Source organism: Rhyacophila brunnea, unplaced genomic scaffold (assembly GCF_057557595.1).
Source record: "Rhyacophila brunnea isolate RB1 unplaced genomic scaffold, BYU_Rbru_1.0 scaffold_2, whole genome shotgun sequence".
NCBI lineage: Eukaryota > Metazoa > Arthropoda > Insecta > Trichoptera > Rhyacophilidae > Rhyacophila > Rhyacophila brunnea.
This window is the reverse complement of record NW_028232859.1, coordinates 57,169,349-57,188,982: the sequence shown is the minus strand read 5'-3', so window position 1 is coordinate 57,188,982 and position 19,634 is coordinate 57,169,349. Positions and strand designations below refer to the sequence as shown.

Here is a 19,634-nt window from a genome sequence, read left to right as displayed (position 1 = left end):
ATAATTACGCGTCTATAGATATAGATACGCGTTTACAATATTTTTATAACGGTAGTTAACTCCTATCTTGTATTGATAAAATTAGTATTAAAATTCTTTATTTACAATTATACAGTATATAAATTTATAAATATTCAATTTTCTTTTCCAATTTTCATACACTTCCATTATAGCTATAAAAGTTATTGAAGCATGTACCTGCTTAATTTTACGTAAACAATCTCTCCCATAACTTATTTTCTAAGTTTAATGGAGATTTCCCGGAAATTATTTCCGAAATAGATCGATTTGAAATTTCATGGCGTGTCATTTCGAGGTCTGCGGTCACAGCGTTCCAATTACACTTGAACAGTCTCGATTCTCCGAGGCGAAATTTTTTACGTAAAATTTTATTACATTTTACAAAGAAAAGGTTAACAACATACATTTTACTTCCTAATACTAAACGATTACGCTACTGGTTACCTGTTCATGGTCTTTTTCGACCATTTCTTCTCTGCTTCTTCCATAGTTTAGGACCATGGGACTTATATATTCTGTTTGTACCTCGTCGTGAGGTTGTCGCACGGCTATTTGAGAAGTAGAATTGACTACAAGGCTAGATTTGTATAGTTATGTCGTTAAACCATACTCTGCCATAAACACTAACTGAAGGTCGGCGTTTTTGTTCGTGTCACTATCCTACCCTAGATAGCTGGTATAGAGGCCGAAAGCAGTCTTGTGTATAGAATAGATGCGCTGATATCAGAATAATAATGCAATGTTTGTTGTCAACGTTGTCAAAAGAAAGTGCGTTTCGTTCGACAAGTCCACACACAAACAGAAAGCCCATGATTTAATAAAAACATTCGATAAAGTGGTATATAGGTCAATCATACTTATTTTTTTCGTTGAATTAAGAATACATAATATTACACATATTGTACGTTAATTTTTTTAAATTCATTAACGGCCCACATGCCCAACGTAAGTCAAAATGGAGATTTTATAATTAAATTGACCACAGCAAGTATTATAATTATTTATAATATTAGTTAATAGCGTGTACAACATAAGTGATAAATTTCTTGAAGCATCATTTTCTATTAATTGTACGAGGCAATGAAAGGTTTTAATGTCTTACACAAAAACAGTGATAACTGTAAAAAAAAGTGATACTAGTAAAAAGGTGCAACACATGCTCGATTAAGTACTTTTAATGAGCGCGTTTTGTATATTTGTAATGTATTGTATGTTAATACAGTCGAACTTGGTTATGACGAGGAAGAAGGGACCGACTGAATTTTCTCGTTATAAGTGTTACTCGTTATATCCGAGAATATGTATTTTTAAATGAGCGGTCACATAACACAAAAAGTCGCAATTCAAACAAAAATACACAATTAGAATTTTTCACCGAAACAAGCATGGCATTCGTAAACTACAAAAGAAGTTGTCTATTGTAATGAACGCTGGTAGGTACCTACTTACTTCACAAACTTTGGATTTTTTTTCAACTATATGCGTGAATACTTTTTCAATCTTGTCGGCGAAAACACCAATTAGGTAGGTACTTAGAGACTTAACTAGTGTCATAAACGTAATCCGAACCCAGCGGTATCCTGTCCGGTCGGATTTTATTGTTTAGGGTCGAAATGTTTTTGATGACTCATAGGTTAAGAGCCTCTGGTTTAATTATTTAATAGTAATGTCATAACATAACCTAGAAATAATGCTACATGGGAACCAATCAATGAAATTATTAATCGACGACGTACTCAGTACAGTAGCTAGCAAGTAAATTCGCGCATAGCGACATTCGCACCTGTATAGGTAGACGTCACGTGACAAAATTTCGCAATTTCCATTATGCGATATCACGCATCGGGAATTTATAGCAATATCACCTTTATTGTAATAGCGTTAGAACAGTGTTTCTAGTGTCAATGTTCATTTAAGCGAGCGATTTTGATATTAAAATATGAATTATGCCATTCGGCAATCGGGAATTTATAACAATATCACTTTTATTGTAATGGCGTTAGAACAGATTATGCCATTCGGCAGACCCCACAAAAAAGTGAGTGTCATTCCAGATGCTTCGTCCAAATTAATGTCATTGGAATCAATCGATAGAGCTTGCCCGAATTGGAAGAGGTTACATCACGAGTGATTATAATATACAAGTTGTCAAACAAGTTATCGAGCGATAATACTACGATTAGACTCATTTTATACCACTGTTTGATTGATAATAAAAGAAGCATTTGATTCTATTACAAAAACGTAATTAAAGATGCGGCATACAACTGAGGAATCTACAAGCGCTATAGATATAAATAATATTCTGAATAACGTACGTAAATATAATTGTTATGTTGCAAGGCCTGAACAAAAACGAACCCTAAGTGCGAATGAGAAAGCATTCGGGACGCTTATATCTCCGAAAGATGCGTTAGAGTAAGATAGAATTTCTACGACTGAATTAAATATTTTTTGGAAACGTCGCCGGTAAATATGGATTTGACTGATTACATTAATTTAAAAACTGCGAGCACGTATTGCTGATTTTTTTTGTTTTTGTATTAAATATAAAGTTAGTGGTAATAAATTACTAGAAAATATGTTTAACCATGTCGTCTTTAAATCTGGAAACTGTACTGAGAAGCAACATGATGGTACCTATAACGTTTCATAGTTAAATTAATAATAATAAAATTGATGTTCTACTGTGCGTTATACGCGAGAAACACGGCTTCATTTTGACGAACAGTAGGTACTCTCCATGGTAATCATGGCCCCCACATCCTGAAGCGGACCCCCAAGCTAGGATCTTTGGCGGGCTCCCCTACCTATCTCTAAGGATAAAGGCAGTGTGACGCTCTACAGTAGCGTTTTCCAAACGGTGTATGCAGTAAAATTAATCTGTACATTTAGTGTTTTTTTTGTATATTTTAATACTTACATCCATTTGAATTATTCTAGAGTTGTCGAGTATCCATACACAATTAAAGATTGTAAAGAAATTGTATAAAAGTATTACTGGAGGATAATAGCGCCGCAGGCGACTTTTTTTACTATTAGAGAAAATTTGTGATATGTGTTTATCTCACTTATCTGGTTAACTCGCCATGCCGGGCCCCACCTTAGCCCGGGCCCCCAGGCTAGAGCCCTGTCAGCCCCCCCTTGTGGGGGCCATGGTGGTGATACAATCTCACCTACACTATTCACCGCTAGTTTGGAAGATCTACCAAAGCGGCGTGACTGTGGATATTTTAGATGACATAGTGGCTTTTCAAAATACCTACTCAAAATTCCTCCAGGACAGAATGCAAGCTCTTGTATTTGATGTAAAGCTTGTATTTGATTACGTAAAGCGTGTCGCGAGAACAAAAGAAACTATGAACTACTTGGTACAACATAATATAATTAATGCGCTCAACTGGCCGATGAATTAAAGTTTAATTATTTATTATTGAATGTGTTGAAGTAATTAAATGATTCGATTGGCAAAGCACATTGGCATGAAGCCAGTGGATGCGGGTTCATGTCCCGGCATCCGTCCTATTTTTCAAAGATTTTTTCTGAGGTGTTTTCAAATTATTTATGTTTAGTAATGAATGTTACGTTCTGAAATCTAGTAATTTTTTTGTATTGACAGATTTTGTTTTTTACGAGAAATGGATGTCAGCCACTTGCTCAACCTATTAGGTCCATACCCTGAAACACACAAATTGAGAAACAATATGTGTACCTACTTGCCAGACCCAGGATTCGAACCTGGGACCCACGGCTTTATAGTCCAACGCTTATGCCGTGCGGCCACCGTGGGCGGATTATTAGTTGAATAAAAATAAATAGTCTACTGAATAGTATTTTATATTTTTTTTATAAATGCGTCACGTGGCGCAGGTATACTACTAACATGTCGCACTTCGTCATTCATTTTGGTTAGCCGCGCAATGTCGCTGTACCGACATGGCATTGCCCATACGCATCGAAGAAAAATGCAATATTGCGCCCAGTTTTGATTTATGTTTATATCCCAGTCGAGACGATTTTCAATGTGCGACAAGGCCTAAAATAACAGACTCATAGTTCTTTCATATTTTAAGTAACAATGAAAATGACACCGCGCTTTTGTGAATAATTGAACAATAATATTTTTTTATATTTTTATAATATACATATTCATGTTAATAGTAGGTATTCGAATTCCCAAAAAAAATAACCATTTTTTGAATTTTACGGGTTCACGACGTTTTTGTTGAATAACTTTTTTTTATATTTGGCACATAGTTCCTATTTTATTCCGTGCATTCAAATAAATAAGCAAGCATGTAAACAGTGCGATTTATGTCGCAAAACATGAATTGGCAATAATAGTGGATCGGTGAATGGATAACTATGAAACAAAAATAAGTCATCTGATAATAAAATCAATTGGATCGATGAACTGATTAGATTCGGCAGAAGTAGGGACCAAAAAGATTGGGAGGAGCTAGCAAGTTATAATAGCAACAACGTGGTTGTTTCCGCTAATCAAATTAATGAATTATTTTATTGAATGGAAATAAAATTAATAAAAAAAAAATCTATACAATATACTGACGTAGCAATCTGTTAAAATATACTTTGGTATTTTTCTTCCTTTATTGTATGCTGAGACTTTTCTATAGTGACACTGACATAATCAACTAATAACGATTATTAATTATTATCAATCCGTATTTATTTGAATTATAGGTAAAAAGGTATATAAAATATTCGAATGCTTAATTCGACAGCCATAAAAAATATTTGAAATACGAATCAAATATCAACATTCTTTTGTTTTATATCAAAAGACATGCAAAAGACTATGAACTTGTTTTGAGTGAAAGATTTGTATTTTCAGTAATGAAATATAATTTTTAATAGCAGATAAAAGCTTTCATCTTGAAAAACTGAAATAAATATTATAAGGTTAGTATTATTTCTATCATATCCATTAAAATAATATATAGAAAAGTAGTACATATACGTGAAATACTATTTTTAGTAGAGCTTGATTAAAATGTATTGATAGCGAAAAATCTCCATTGCCCAAAATTAAATGTTTATATAAAATTTTATATTTAAGAATTAAAAGTTACTAGACATTATGAAAACCCAATTCGATAAAATATTTGCATTGGTTTTTTAAATTCGTCAAATGAAACAGCTGAAGTAGGTACCTAATAAAATTTATCGAAACAATTACGAATATTATGCAAACTAACGTTCTGCCATTGCATTATAAATGCCTTTCACATTTCACATACCTACTCATAGAAATATAATATACGTGACTACCAAGTACAATATATATATTATTCCTATTTTATGAGTCAAGTTACGATAGGCGCATGTGATTTTGAATTTAAAAAATATGCCAACTATTGACTCACAAACGTTTATTTTACGTATTTGTTGGAAGACTATCTTATAGGAAGATATGAGAAGAAATCTTTACTAATAAATTAAATGATATATAATATATAAAGATTAAACGAGTATAAATAACATATAATTAAAAACATCAGTGAGGAGAGGTTTTTATGTCACCATATACGTTTTTATACACCAATAATAACGTTCAAACATGTAACTGCATTACATGAAAAGATGACCATTTTATTTCCAACATATGGAATAATAATAAAACATCGGATAAGAACATTACCTCATTTACAGAATGTTGAAAATAGTTATGGAGAATTTACAATCGCACATTTATTTAATTTGTTTATAGATTTACCTACTCAACTTGGTCATCGGTGCACTTGTACTAGTGTACTCCTCAGAGCCTAGATTTTTATTCGCGATTATCACTGGTTGTTTTTTTTTTTAATTTCCAGTATTTAATTTCTACGTGAGTCATCATGAATACCATTATCGCCGCTGCCATCATTTTTTGTTTACTATTTGGGTAAGAAAAGTGCTAAAATTACTATTATATTATTGTATACCTATAATCGTAAATAGCGTTAGAACTTCTGAATGGCAGAGACTGGGTTGCGAACGACACCCTGTATGGAAGTATAACTTGTATAACTTCTATTTCAGTTTGCCATGACTTCTTTTTTCTTGTACTAGTGTGATTCTTTGATATTTTCTTATCATTATGTATAGTTTTTTTTTCATTTGTTTGCCAATGATCCGGACAGGGACGGGTTTCGACGCTATGGCCACCCCTAATCATGGTGATCTAAGAATGATAAGAGCTTTAGGAAAATAATAATGCACCCTTGTATCTGCTCTATGTTTAAAAAAGGTGTAGTTTTAGCAATGGCGAAGACTCTATATTTAATAAGAAATATAACGAAGGTATATTTATTCCGACGGTGGCCGCGCGGCTTAAGCGTTGGACTATCACGCCGTGGGTCTCAGGTTCGAATCCTGGGTCTGGCAAGTACACATATTGTTTTTCGATTTGTGTGTGAGTCAGGGTATGGACCTATGAGGTTGAGCAAGTGGCTGACATCTAAAAAACAAAATCTGTTAATACAAACCTCTACTCTGTCGAGGCCCATATGATCCTATTAGGATCGGACATGATCGGAATACAATAAATATTTATTCTCGTAGCAACAGCCACCCATATTTAAGTATTAAGTTATTTAAGTAAGTATATATGGATTATACCATACCTACAAACATAGGTATGGTATAATCCAAAGTTTTTGTATGAAATTTGAAGGTATTTAAGTATTAAGTTATTTAAGTATTACCTATATATTACCTATAAATATATATATTATACTATACCTACAAACATAAGTATGGTATAATCCAAAGTTTTTGTATGAACTTTGAAGGTATTTATTATCCCATGAGTTCGGTGGATTGTCCACTTGTCCACACAGTATATGAAATGTGTAATGCATTCACAACGCCTGCGCATCTATTCTATACACAAGACTGCTATCAGCCGCTGTCTGCAGCTATTGAGGGTAGTTTTGTATCGAAGTATTAGCACTTATTGTAACAATTACAATACGTTAGTTGTAATTGTTAGAATAAGTCCTATGTTTTAATTGCACCTCTCTTGGGTGTTTAGACCTCTCTTTCTTTAGAGCGAGGTAGACAGTTTTGACTGTTTAAATGGCTAACTTATTATAAAAATTATAATACTTCGATACAAGCATATGAAAAACTACCCTCGATAGCAGTTTTGTGTATAGAATAGATGCGCAGGTTATCTTTGCGCGTTGGCTATGTTATTTTGCGCACAGTAGATAAACACCGGGTGGTCTACTCATATTGAACAAAGGCAATAATACTTATTTTATGTTCAGTAAATTGTATCAGTGAAATACTAAAGATGAAACAAATTCAAAAATATCGATGTCTTAGGATTTTTACAGTTGCCCACGACAACGTGGGTACTTTCCTTCTCGCACTGAGTTTTAGTAATAGTAGTTGTACCATGAAAGCATAATAATATATTGGAGTAAGTCAAGACTCGAGAATGAAGCCAGGTTTCAGAAAGTTTGTTAAGTCAATTATTGTAGAAACACTTCTAATTATGTTTATGAATATAGAGTAAATGGACAAGAAGAAGATAAAGAAAATGTAGATGATAGTGATGACTATGACGATGAAAACGAAAATAAAGACGACAAAGTAAATAAGAATTTGCGACAGTTTCCAGACTATTTCAAATTTGGCACAGCGACAGCCTCTTATCAGATTGAGGGAGGTTGGAATGAAGATGGTAAGACTTTTAAATGAATATGTTGTGAAATTATTTTATAAATAATTGAGAATACCGTGGAATACAAGCCCGTGCATGTGTTGAAATTAATGATTTAGTATTATGAGGTTTAATACGTATATTTTAATTTTTTTATTGAAACCAACCAAATTAGAAACTTTATTGTTTGAATACCTTATCAATGCCACTCTTTTATGTTTATGTTTTCTATTTAAAAATATTTGTGATTCAATTAACTTTTTTCCCCAAATAGACGGTTAACAGCTGTTGTTTTCGGAATTTTGTTAAAATTCTCTACATAAAAAATGTTTTCAAAGTGTTGACAATGATATGAATGAGATGTGAGGAATTAAGTATATAATTATTATCAACGAAAAATAGAATTTTTGATTTTAAATATCTTGTATCTCCATTCCTTTTGCAATCCGCACACAGATTTTCCCTCTATATTAAATCATCTCAGGCTTTTCTAATTTGCTTAACACCCATGACAGATTTTTCTAGTTATGATACATTTTTAATACTGTGTTTATCAATAAATCAATAATAATATTATCTCAAAAATTTGCCGATTAAATTAAAAAAAAAGTACCGATTAAATGTATTCCTCATATATTTTATAAAAATCTTGGTTGAATTCAATAGTAGTTTTAGTGGTGACATTGGATTCAACCAAGATTTTTGACGTTTGAGAATTCGGGAAACTTTTAAAACGGCTGTGAATTTTTGCTGTGTTCCTATTCAGAAAAATTACGTCATTATAAATTTGAAATCATAAACATAAACATAAACGTTTAAGTGTATTGCATATATTATGTTTTAAAAATTAACATGCCTAATGGGTAGGCAACGGTTCTTTTTATTTATACAATATGAGATACACATATTTATATCAAAACAATTGCTTACGTAACGGATATAGATAGATATTGTTTAATTTTAATATCATTGAACAAGAGACATTTTTTATGGTTTTTAAATATTTTTTCCATTTATACCTGTGTTGTTTTTACAAAAAATATGAATTATTAAACTGTCCCAATATCAAAATTATAACAATTAATATTCAAGGAAAGGGTGAAAACATTTGGGATCATTTAACCCACACGCGCCCGCGGCTGGTGAGCAAGTGTGGAACTGGCAACGTTGCCTGCGATTCCTACCACCAATACATGAGAGACATCGAGATGCTGGAGGAGCTAGGCGTTGACTTTTACCGCTTCTCCATATCTTGGGCCAGAATTCTGCCGACCGGATTCGACAATCAGCTGAACAGCGAGGGAATACTTTACTACAACAACATCATCAATGAACTTTTAGCGCGCAATATCACACCTTTCGTAACCCTCTACCATTGGGACTTACCGCAAAGGCTGCAGGAACTTGGCGGATGGGCTAATCCCAACATAGGACGGATTTTCACGGATTATGCCAAGATAATTTTTGAGTATGTTGTTACTTTTAAACATTATCTTATTAATACTCGAGCTCAATTATCACATAGTTTGATCGTGATAAAACCTTTAAATAACCCAACATACATACAAGTTATTAGATAATTTATGTAGTAGGTACTATTAATACTGATAAGGTATAGATGTATATTGCATTTTGAAAGAGTTATATAAAATAAATGTGTTATTTAGAGAGAAACATGCTGTGAAATATTTTTCGAGAATCAAAAAAATGCACGTTACCGACCTATTCATTTATGATTTTTTAATGTTTAACATGATTATTTTAATTTAACGCTATTTTAAAAATAAAATATTATTCTATTTATTTTAAAAAGTATATATATACCTACGCCGAACACCGTGAAAATATTTAATAATAAATTTGCATTTTTCCGATGTCAACCTTAAAAAAAAAAAATCGTCAGCTTCATTTTTATTCATTTTTGATGTATTTGACCGAGTAGTAATAATACTATAAAAATAATAGAAACATGGTGTACGTTATCTCAAAAAAATTCAAAAAACAAAAAATCAGCGTAATGGTCAATTTATCGGTCACACAGTAAGACACGTTGAAAAACACGCGATCCATAGCATAAGCCTGCTTTCACATCTAACCTCTCCTCGTCAGCCACACAGCCATAAAGAAAACCTTCTAGGAACGTCGCTCAGATGTTGCATGTGAAAACCGCGCACATAGGCACCTAGTGACAGTTGCGAGTATCATCTCGAAACAGGGATATAGTGGGATGCGGCTACCGGCAAGCCGGTATAGGAACGACCAATTCGCAGGTATGCGTATGCATTCTGGCGGCTTCGACTAACATCCCGAGATGCATGCGATTTATTGCTAGCAACACTAGATGTTTTTTCAAACTATAAGTCTCATTCCATCAATGTGCGAAGCTCCATTTGGCAACGTGTGTTTAGTGAATAACGGTAACGTCACATCGACGTATTCGATACGTTATAGACGAGACGAGTTTTGATGTGGGAGCCGGCTTAGAGTTGGATGTTCTGTCACGGCTCCACCGCGAGTACAATCAATAACCAACACACCGACAAAAAGCAGTTTTTCAATTTTTGACTGCTGAAATCTTTGGAGAGAAAAATACACCGTTCGTTTCCCATTCACCAAGTTTTTCACTCTAAGGTTTCATTTGCCTTGGTAAATAGCTGCATTTTGCCAGTGTTGTGACGGATGTTTGGCCTGAGTGTAGCGTGTAATACTCATACAATTTTCATATCCTCTCAAACTTATCATATTATCGTATTTTTAATCGTATAGAATAAATGCCAAGTCCCATAACTTAACACATTCATTTTATTTTTAGACTATACGGTGACAGAGTTAAAAACTGGATCACATTTAACGAGCCAAAGGAGGTGTGTTACGAGGCTTACGAGGGTAGTTTTGCACCAGCGTTGCCCTTTCCAGGATATGGTCCGTATCTCTGCGCCCACAATTTGTTAATAGCGCACGGACTCGCGTACAGAGAGTACGACACCAATTTCAAACCGAAACAAAAGGGTAAAGATAGTTTGCCCATTTTATTTTTACAACATTTCTTTTCTGATGATGATCAAATTTACATTGATTGTAATTTCGTACTACACTGATAATAGTTTCGAAAAATTGCAATATTTTACTGCGAATTGAATTCATGTATGAAAAAATGACGATATTATTAAAACATATTGTATTTTTATATGCCATAGGAAGAGTCGGAATAACTCTTAGCAGCATGTGGTTCGAAGTGAGAGACGCATCATCAGACGACGATATTGAAGCAAGAGAAAGGGCCCAACAGTTCGAAGTATGATAGATTTCATATAACAATATAATATTATCACAAATCACAACCAATTCCGTTTGTTTCTGTTATATTCCAAAATATTACGGCACCTTTTACATTTACACAACCTTCTTCTTCTTTATATATGCTATATCACAGAGTAGGATTTAGCAATTCCTACAAGAGTCTACCACTGGCTCTTGCCCTTTTCTAATTTTATACAGTTTCCCGTCCATCCCATCCTATTCCAAACGGCCAATCTACCTTTTCGCAGTCCTCCTACAGGTCGCATCCGTTTGTTGAGGACTCAGAAGGAGTCATTGTGGCAGGCTTCTTTTTGGACATAGCTGGTGCCTTCGACACCACATGGGGGCCATTAATTCTGTCTAAGCTTCGGCTCCGACAGATCCCGGGGGACCTCTTTGCCCTAGTGCAAAGCTATTTTAATAAAAGGGAAGTTATATTCGACTCTAGCACTGAATTGATTTATAGGGAGACCACCATGGGGTGTCTACAGGGTCCCGTGCTTGGCCCCTTGCTATTGAATATACTTTTTGACGATGTTTTGACGTTACCTCTTCCACCGGGCTGCGCGCTCGTCGCGTACGCTGACGACCTTCTTTTACTAGTTGGCTCGTCGAGCCGTCCGACACTCGAGCGCGTAGCTAGGGAAGCATTATCGAGAATCCTAAACTGGGGTAAACTTAATAAGCTTGCATTTGCACCTGGCAAAACGGAAGCTATCCTCCTCAAGGGCAGCTCAAGGATAAACATAAATAAGCGATCACCCACAGTGCGCTTCGGCGACTCTGCTATAAAGTTTTCTCGAGAGGTGACCTATTTGGAGGTCATTCTGGACGAGAAGCAGACCTTTTTGAAGCATGCTAAAGTAATTGTGGCTAAGGCCAACTCAGTCTATCAGAAGGTTGCTCGCCTGGCGGGCAACAATTGGGCCCTAAAGCATCGGGCCCTGAGAATCGCCTACGAGGCTATATTCATGGGCATCGCTGGCTATGCCTCCAGCGTATGGCACACCAAAGCCTCGCTGACAATTGTGAAGAGGGCTCTGCTTAGCGGACAGAGGGTTGCTCTGATTGGCCTTATTAAGGCCCATAGGACCACATCTACGGATGCCCTGGCGGGGGTCTTTCCCCTCGACTTACACGTTCAAATTAGAGGATCGATCACTCTCCTTATGAGAAGGATCAATACAACTCTCGCCGGTGTCCCTCTGACACCACCATCGAGAGTGGAGGGCGTGAACTATAGAAAAACTGTATCTGAGCTGGTCTACAAGACTGCATATGCGGCATGGTAGGCGAGATGGGTGGCCTCCCCTAAGGGCCACAGGACTTTTCTATACTTTCCAGATGTCTCGGTGAGACACATGACGAGGAGACTGGTGCTGACCCACTGGACTAGTCAATTCATGACTGGCCATGGAAACTTTGCGGTCAAACTGCAGGGGTTTGGTTTGGCAAGACATGGGTCGGGTTGCTCATGTGGACACGACCACCAGGACGCAGTGCACGTCCCGTGGGACTGTTCACTTATGGGCCCTGAACGAGCGGAGTTGTTTGCCCGGGTCCGACCCCATTCGGGCCCAATAGGACACGCGGACATGGTGGAAACCGAGGCCAATTTTTCGGCCTTTACTAAATTTGCCTGAGCGTACGGGGAGCGGGACACTCTCGACTCCCCTTGCGACTCTTCAAATTAAAGTCACTCTGATAGTTGCCATATAAATTAATATCATGCATTCGCGCTTCGGTGCAAGGTTGCATCACCAGTCCCGTGAGGCTCTGTTCGGGACAAAATGAGGGCTTAAATGCTTTGATCTGGCACACGTAAGGGTCATGTTAGCCGGCCGCGTATGACGTGGCTGCATATACATAACGGGTGCGGAGGTGTGAGTTTTACATAGCAGGTCGCATCCGTTAGGGCAGGGGAAGGCAAACTGCGGCCCGCGGGCCGCATGTGGCCCGCCGGGTATTTTTTTGCGGCCCGCTATCATTAATTGTACTTCTGATTACGAATAACTTTTTTATAATTTTTTAAAAAATATTGACAAAAGATTAAAATTTGAAGAATTTGTTGTTTCGTAATTGTATTATCTCAGTACGTCTTCCTTACGTCTCGTCTCACACTATGTAAACACTATTTTCTACGTTGAACATCGTGACACATTTAAATACTTTTAACTCCGCGTTGCAAGGAAAAAAATATATGCCCATGATATGGTACAAAGTTTGAATGGATTTCAATTAAAACTCAAGTTATTCCTTCGACAAATATCGAATAACAACGTGGACCACTTTCCAACTTTGAAGTTGCTGAATACACCAGAATATAAATTTGAAGAGTATGGTAAAATTATTAAAGCTCTGAATGACGATTTTTCACAAAGATTTGGTGACTTCCGAAAAATTGAGACAAGTTTAGCAATAGTACGCGATCCATTTTCAATAGATATTGATAGTGTACCGGCAGAGCTACAACTTGAGACTATTGATCTGCAGTGTGACACTGATTTAAGAGAATTGCATCGTCGTGAAGAAATCTCCAAATTTTACAATGCCCTTAATTCAGACAAATTCGACCAACTTAAAGATTTATTTTTGGATAAACCTATATATGTGAACAAACATTTTCGATCATGAACCTCAATCAAAATTCTTTACGATCAAATATCTCCGATGCCCAATTACAAGCAGTTTTGAGAATATCAACTACAAAATTAACACCTGAATTTAAAAAAAATGTACAACAGTTTCATTCTTCTCATTATTTTTCGTGATAATAAATAGTGTATATCTAAAAATGGTATTTTACTTGCGGCCCGCCGCTCATTTTGAATTCTTGAATTTGGCCCTCCACCCAAAAAGTTTGCCCCCCCCTGCGTTAGGGTCTTTAGCGTCCTGTCATCTGATATTATTTTATTATCGCCCATTGCAATCTTTATAACTAATATAATTCACCTTGAATTGGCTGTATAGGTTCATTTCTTTTGGTAAATTCAGTTATCTAGTGTGGGTTTAATACTTTAGGTCATATTTTTCTCTCAAATATGTAGTTACTTTTACTTTCTACCATTGGTTCTTCACTTCGTACCATTGGTTATATGGTAATGTATAATATTAAAAGTCTGATGCTCGCTTTAGTATCTTACATGCGTGCACCTGTCTCAAATCCCTGTTAGATCCATGTTAGATTACTGGTATGTACCTACAATTATCCATCCCCCCCACACGCATCGAAGTCTAAATATATGTTTTATGGAATATTGTTTTCATGCGTACTGAGAAGATAAAGTATTAATGGTATTCGATACATTAATTTATTGTCCATATATATATTTATAGACACAACCCCTTATGCTCATCTTGCGGGTTATGCCATAAAGGTAGACAAATAATTGTCTATTACAACTTCAGAATCTTAATTTTATCATATAATAGTAATTCTGTCTAATTTTAAATTTGAGATCTCATTCAAATTTAGATTTGAAAACAACTGCTAATAAAATGTGTGTATATATATATATATATATACAATATACATATAATAGTCTCAGAAATGCCGGCAGAATAACTTAATACAAACAATAGTAAAAACAATTATTAAAGTAGTTGGCACGATAGATAGACAAGATAGCAATTAATTCAGATGGCTCTTGCTATGCAACGTGTATTGTTTTAAAAATATGTTTGTCTAGGTCGGCTGGTACGCCCATCCAATATTCTCGAGCGAAGGGGACTATCCGACAGTGATGAAGAGTAGAATTTCGAGACCCGGATCCCAAAACATCGGCGAATCCCGCCTGCCCACTTTCACCAAGGGCGAGATCAAGATGATCAAGGACTCGTCGGACTTTTTCGGCCTCAACCACTACACAACAAGGATGTGCGCGGAACACGTAGAGGGGTCGGATCCAGATTTTCCTACCCCTTCTTACATGGGCGACAGAGGTGTTCGCGTTTTTGTCGATCCTAAGTGGCCGTCCGCTGAGTCTTCATGGCTGAAGGTATTCTATTGTGATCATTATTAATTATTAGATCAAGTACATCTATGAATTTACATAGAGGATCCACTCAGGTAATTGTTAACCGCTAGAAAAATATAGCCACACAGTGGACACGGGGCGTTAACAATGCCACCATAACATCGGCTGAATCGACTTACTGATTACTTCGGCGGAAATACATTGGAGTAAAAACTAAGGACCCAGTAGAATGGAAGGGATTAGGGGAGGCCTATGTCTAGCAGAAGATTCACCTAGCCTCATAATGATGTTGAACAATAATTTAAAATTAAATATACATTCGTCTATGAAGTGTTGAGACAATTGATGTTAACTGTAATTATATTTGAGAGATATTTAACGGATACTGCTGTTATTTATTGGAATAATAAATTGAGGGTCTACGGATTAGATAGGTTGATTTTAGTGTTCTCTATGTGTATAGCTGTTACACGACGTATGAACCTTTTACCGCACACGAATTAGGTCTGTAGTGATGTAAAAACTGCTTACAACTATTTTTATAAACTTGAATCAACCTTCAATCCACATCCTTAAATTATTATTTCCGAGTAAGAATATACCATAAACAATTTAGAATAATTTCAAATAAATTTAATAACACTTTTGTGACGAGACAAGCGGGGGCAATTCAGTAAGAAATAGGTCAATATTTTGTAATGATCCTGGTTGACGATGAGGACGAAATCTTCAATCGGTTACATTTTTCAACGGTAATTTATTTTTACATTTCACGTTATAACGGTGCAAGTATATTGATACTTGTATTGTGTATTTACTATGAAATTATCTATTATTTGACTACCTAATCAAAAGTAAACCACACTAATATTCGTTTTTATAGAAATGTGGGTTCGAATTGATCGATCTTTTAATCTCTTAATTTAGTATATAAACATTAACACTCTTCTTTGTCAATTGTATACTTAATTATAAAATACCGATACGTAGTAAGGCAAAACTCGGTCACTAAAACCAATTCATTTAGATTTTAGACAGAACTATCATCAATTTGAATTCAGTAAGTATAGTTGTAATATTACACTTATTTCCAGGTTGTGCCGTGGGGCATTAGAAAGTTGCTGCACTGGATAAAGAATGAGTACCATAATCCAGAAGTGATAATCTTCGAGAACGGCTACTCGGACCAGGGTCAGCTGGAAGACTTGGACCGCGTGCAGTACTACCGCTCCTACATGGAGGCCGTCCTAGAGGCCGTGCTTGACGACAACGTCAACGTGACCGCCTACTTCGCCTGGAGCCTCATGGACAACTTTGAATGGCTCGAGGGATACACGTCAGTACTAAATTATTAACTAATAACAACATCTGGGATTGTCCCCATTAAACCAGTTGAAAGGGACGAGCTACTTAAATCTGTCCAGCCTTCAAATGAGTCTATTGGCTTCTGGTACCTGGTTTCTGGAAGGGAAATCATTTAGTTTTTAGAAAAATGCGGCGAGATAAAAATGTTTCTCCTCATTTAGGCTCGACCGAAAAAGTAATAATGTAAATCAAATTAAGCACTCTGTACACTTTAGTGTTTGCCGTCCACAACCAGGATATTGGGTCCTTCCCTTACCAACATAACTTGGAAAGTGGCCTATCGTTATTTATGCCACAATATATGCAGAGGTTCGCAGACGTATCGGGTAGTATAGAGGAAGCATGTAAGTGCTAAACTACCGAACATGAAAATTAGTCTGCTCGGAGTTGTCTAATTTTTGTTTGTTATGGTCCAACGGAACGTTGAGAATTTTCCATCAAATATCGTGCTATATAACAATTAAAGACAATTAGATACTTGGGGTAATTTCAAAATTAGTTACATCGTATAAATTGTTTCTTCGACTTCAAAATACGAAAAAATAGGTTTATTAATATGTTCCAACCAACGACATTGAACAATACACTATCTATATAAACAGAGTCTAAATATAATATCAAAGTTCTGTAATATACTGAAATAAAATACACTGCTTAGTGTCACAGTAGTTATAATTATAATATACAACGTACTAGCATTATTACTTTAGAATACGTTTAGGAACAATCACCAAAATTATGCAAATAACTGTAGGTATATTGTAAGTAACAAAACGTCCGAAAGGGCCGCCGTCCCATTTATGTCGTAATATTTCAATGTTGCTAAGGGTTATATTTCTTTTTCTATTTTCATGGCTATCAATTTAACTACGCTGAAAGAATTCTTGACTCTTCATTAATAAAAGCAAATGCATTTCTCTATAGTCAATTTTGTTGGTTAAAAACGTTAATTTTATCTTTTACATTCATTGTGAATTTGAAAAAATAATAGAAGAAAATATAGTGCACTAATTAGCTTTATCCAACTAGCCATCGGCATAAACGTCGCAATACACTTTCACTACCTACCTAACTATTTATTTTCTGAAGCAGCCAGTGATAGACTTCAAAACCAAATAACTATCCCCTATGATTGGTCAACATACAAAAAAATCTACGAGAGCCGAAGTGTATTTCCAACTGTATTATTTGTTTTACTTAATGTACTATTTTATGTTGAAGTTAATTTTTTTATGGTATATTATTTTATTTCAGACAAAAGTTCGGGTTGTATCACGTAAACTTCGACGACCCCAAACGGACGCGGACTGCGAAGACTTCAGCGTTGGTCTTTAAGGAGATTATCAGATCGAGGGTGATCGATTATGACTACGATCCTCCTGGTCACGTTGAAAATATCGATCGCAAAGGTTATCGACGAAAACCACGAAGCGTAAAGAGTGGATCAGGTAGGAATAACTTAAAATTCCTTCTGATTATATTGTCAGTCATCAAAATGTTTAAATTAATCTTTTAGGATTTTTAAAATCTTGTTGTTGGTTATTCTTAGTTTATTTTAAATTTATTGTGAACTTGTTAATGTTAACAGTATTTATGTAGTTGAAAAAAATGTATTTTTTTCCAATTGATGACATACTAAGTAGAAGCGTTGATATTAATTAATGTTACTCGTAGCTTGTACTCTAATAAAATCTTTAAATAATAAATATATTGTGTTTGAAATTATATTAAGACTTAAGGGACTGAAGGACTAGTTCAAGGTAACATAAATAAAAAAACTTATTGGGAGAAGATTCCGCATCAACCTATTTATGATTGAAACAGGATTCAATTCGTAGCTGAGTAGCTTGGTAGGTATCAACGTCGAACAAAAACGCCACCTTCCACTAAATTTGTGTTATAATTATTGATTATGATAATGCAAATCACACTCACCATCAAAAGTATCAAAAACAGTCATTGTCGTGTAGATTTTCTAATTTAAAATTTGTATATAATATAAAGACACTTGGCATCCATGTTCGCGAGGCAGCGGACATGTACACATTGACCAATCGCTGAGATATAAATCTACCAACTTAAATTGTTATGACTGCCGGTCTGGTGGCTATGTGCTAACGTCATTTTAAAATAGAGGATCTCTGTCAGATTTTCCAAAATAACGGTATTTTCTAATTGTTTTGAAGGAAAAGTATTATTTTTAATTAAATGAAATTGGCCCAAGTAGTGTTAAGTTGAAAGCGCGTAGCTAATCCCATCGAGTAGAAAAGAGCCAAATAAATTACATTAAAGTACCTAAGTAATATCAGAATATTACTACCAAAGTTTTTCGATCATGAAGCATAATTTTCTAATACGATTTATTATAAAAATGTGACGTGCCATGCTTAATTTCATGCTACGTATTATAAGACTAATACCCTGTTTACACGTGCATGGAATTACTGTTGACAGTAAGTATTATCGCGGCTATAGCAAGAGAATGTGCGGATAAACATGTAATAATTATACTGCAGTTGCAAGCTTGCATGCACGAATCAAAAAAGTTCGGAAGCTTCTGAATTTTCATGCGACAGTAGGGATTTTTTCGATCTGCGCCTGCGGAAGTAGAACGATAGTGACGAACCTGCCGGGAAAAAACAAACTATACTCATTTTGAGGTTAACCGATTTTCACTACCTGTCAAATAGTACCATAAAATGACAACATCGCGTCTCGCTTACTCCTGAAGAATGAGATTGTAGAGACAGTCAGTACTTTTACGTGTAAACAGGTATTATCACAATAGTTTAAAATACGCACTATTGCTGCCAGTAAATCCATGCACATGTACAGGGTGTATAACAATAATATGTCTATATTAATATTTTAGAACTTTTACTTATTATTTCCCTGGAAGTTTTTTTATACATTTTAAATATACGCCATTATCTCCTTATCAATTATATGAAGGTGGAAGGGAAAAACTTTGTTTAAATCATGGTTTCTTATTGAATAAAGAACAAAAATATTTTTTTACAGATATTTTGCAAAAAACATGCCTTCATTCCCAAAATGTGGTGATTGTCGTGGTGTTTTATCGTAATAATTTTATGGTAAAAGGTAAAATGTCTTATAATTATATTATGCCATCGCGAGAGAATAACAAATTCTAAAAAATAATAAAAACCTCTGCGGAATTAAATCCAGGCCCTAGTACAATAGGGATAAAACTTAATGAAAACAAAATAACCGATGGAAATGCTCTACTTTCAAAACTCTTTGGACTGAATGAAGACTATAGAAACACTACATTG

The 19,634-nt window shown here is 35.3% G+C and overlaps 1 protein-coding gene across 1 annotated transcript; it reads left to right on the top strand.

Moving 5' to 3' along the window:
- The first annotated feature begins 760 nt into the window (after window positions 1-760).
- LOC147072576 (myrosinase 1-like) lies at window positions 761-17,937 on the top strand. Its single transcript, XM_085947337.1, has 10 exons — window positions 761-789; window positions 2,965-2,987; window positions 7,646-7,717; window positions 8,789-9,164; window positions 10,509-10,705; window positions 10,894-10,991; window positions 14,686-14,994; window positions 16,068-16,309; window positions 17,593-17,747; window positions 17,927-17,937. The coding sequence occupies exons 1-10, from the start codon at window positions 761-763 to the stop codon at window positions 17,935-17,937; spliced, it is 1,512 nt and encodes a 503-aa protein (XP_085803463.1).
- Window positions 17,938-19,634: the final 1,697 nt, after the last annotated feature.

Bases quoted from the DNA above. Each gene is read 5' to 3' on its own strand.
- LOC147072576 (XM_085947337.1), top strand. From the start codon at position 761: ATGTTTGTTGTCAACGTTGTCAAAAGAAA. The intron at 9,165-10,508 runs GTATGTTGTTAC...TTTTATTTTTAG, and splicing joins TATGCCAAGATAATTTTTGA to ACTATACGGTGACAGAGTTA. The intron at 10,706-10,893 runs GTAAAGATAGTT...TATATGCCATAG, and splicing joins TTTCAAACCGAAACAAAAGG to GAAGAGTCGGAATAACTCTT.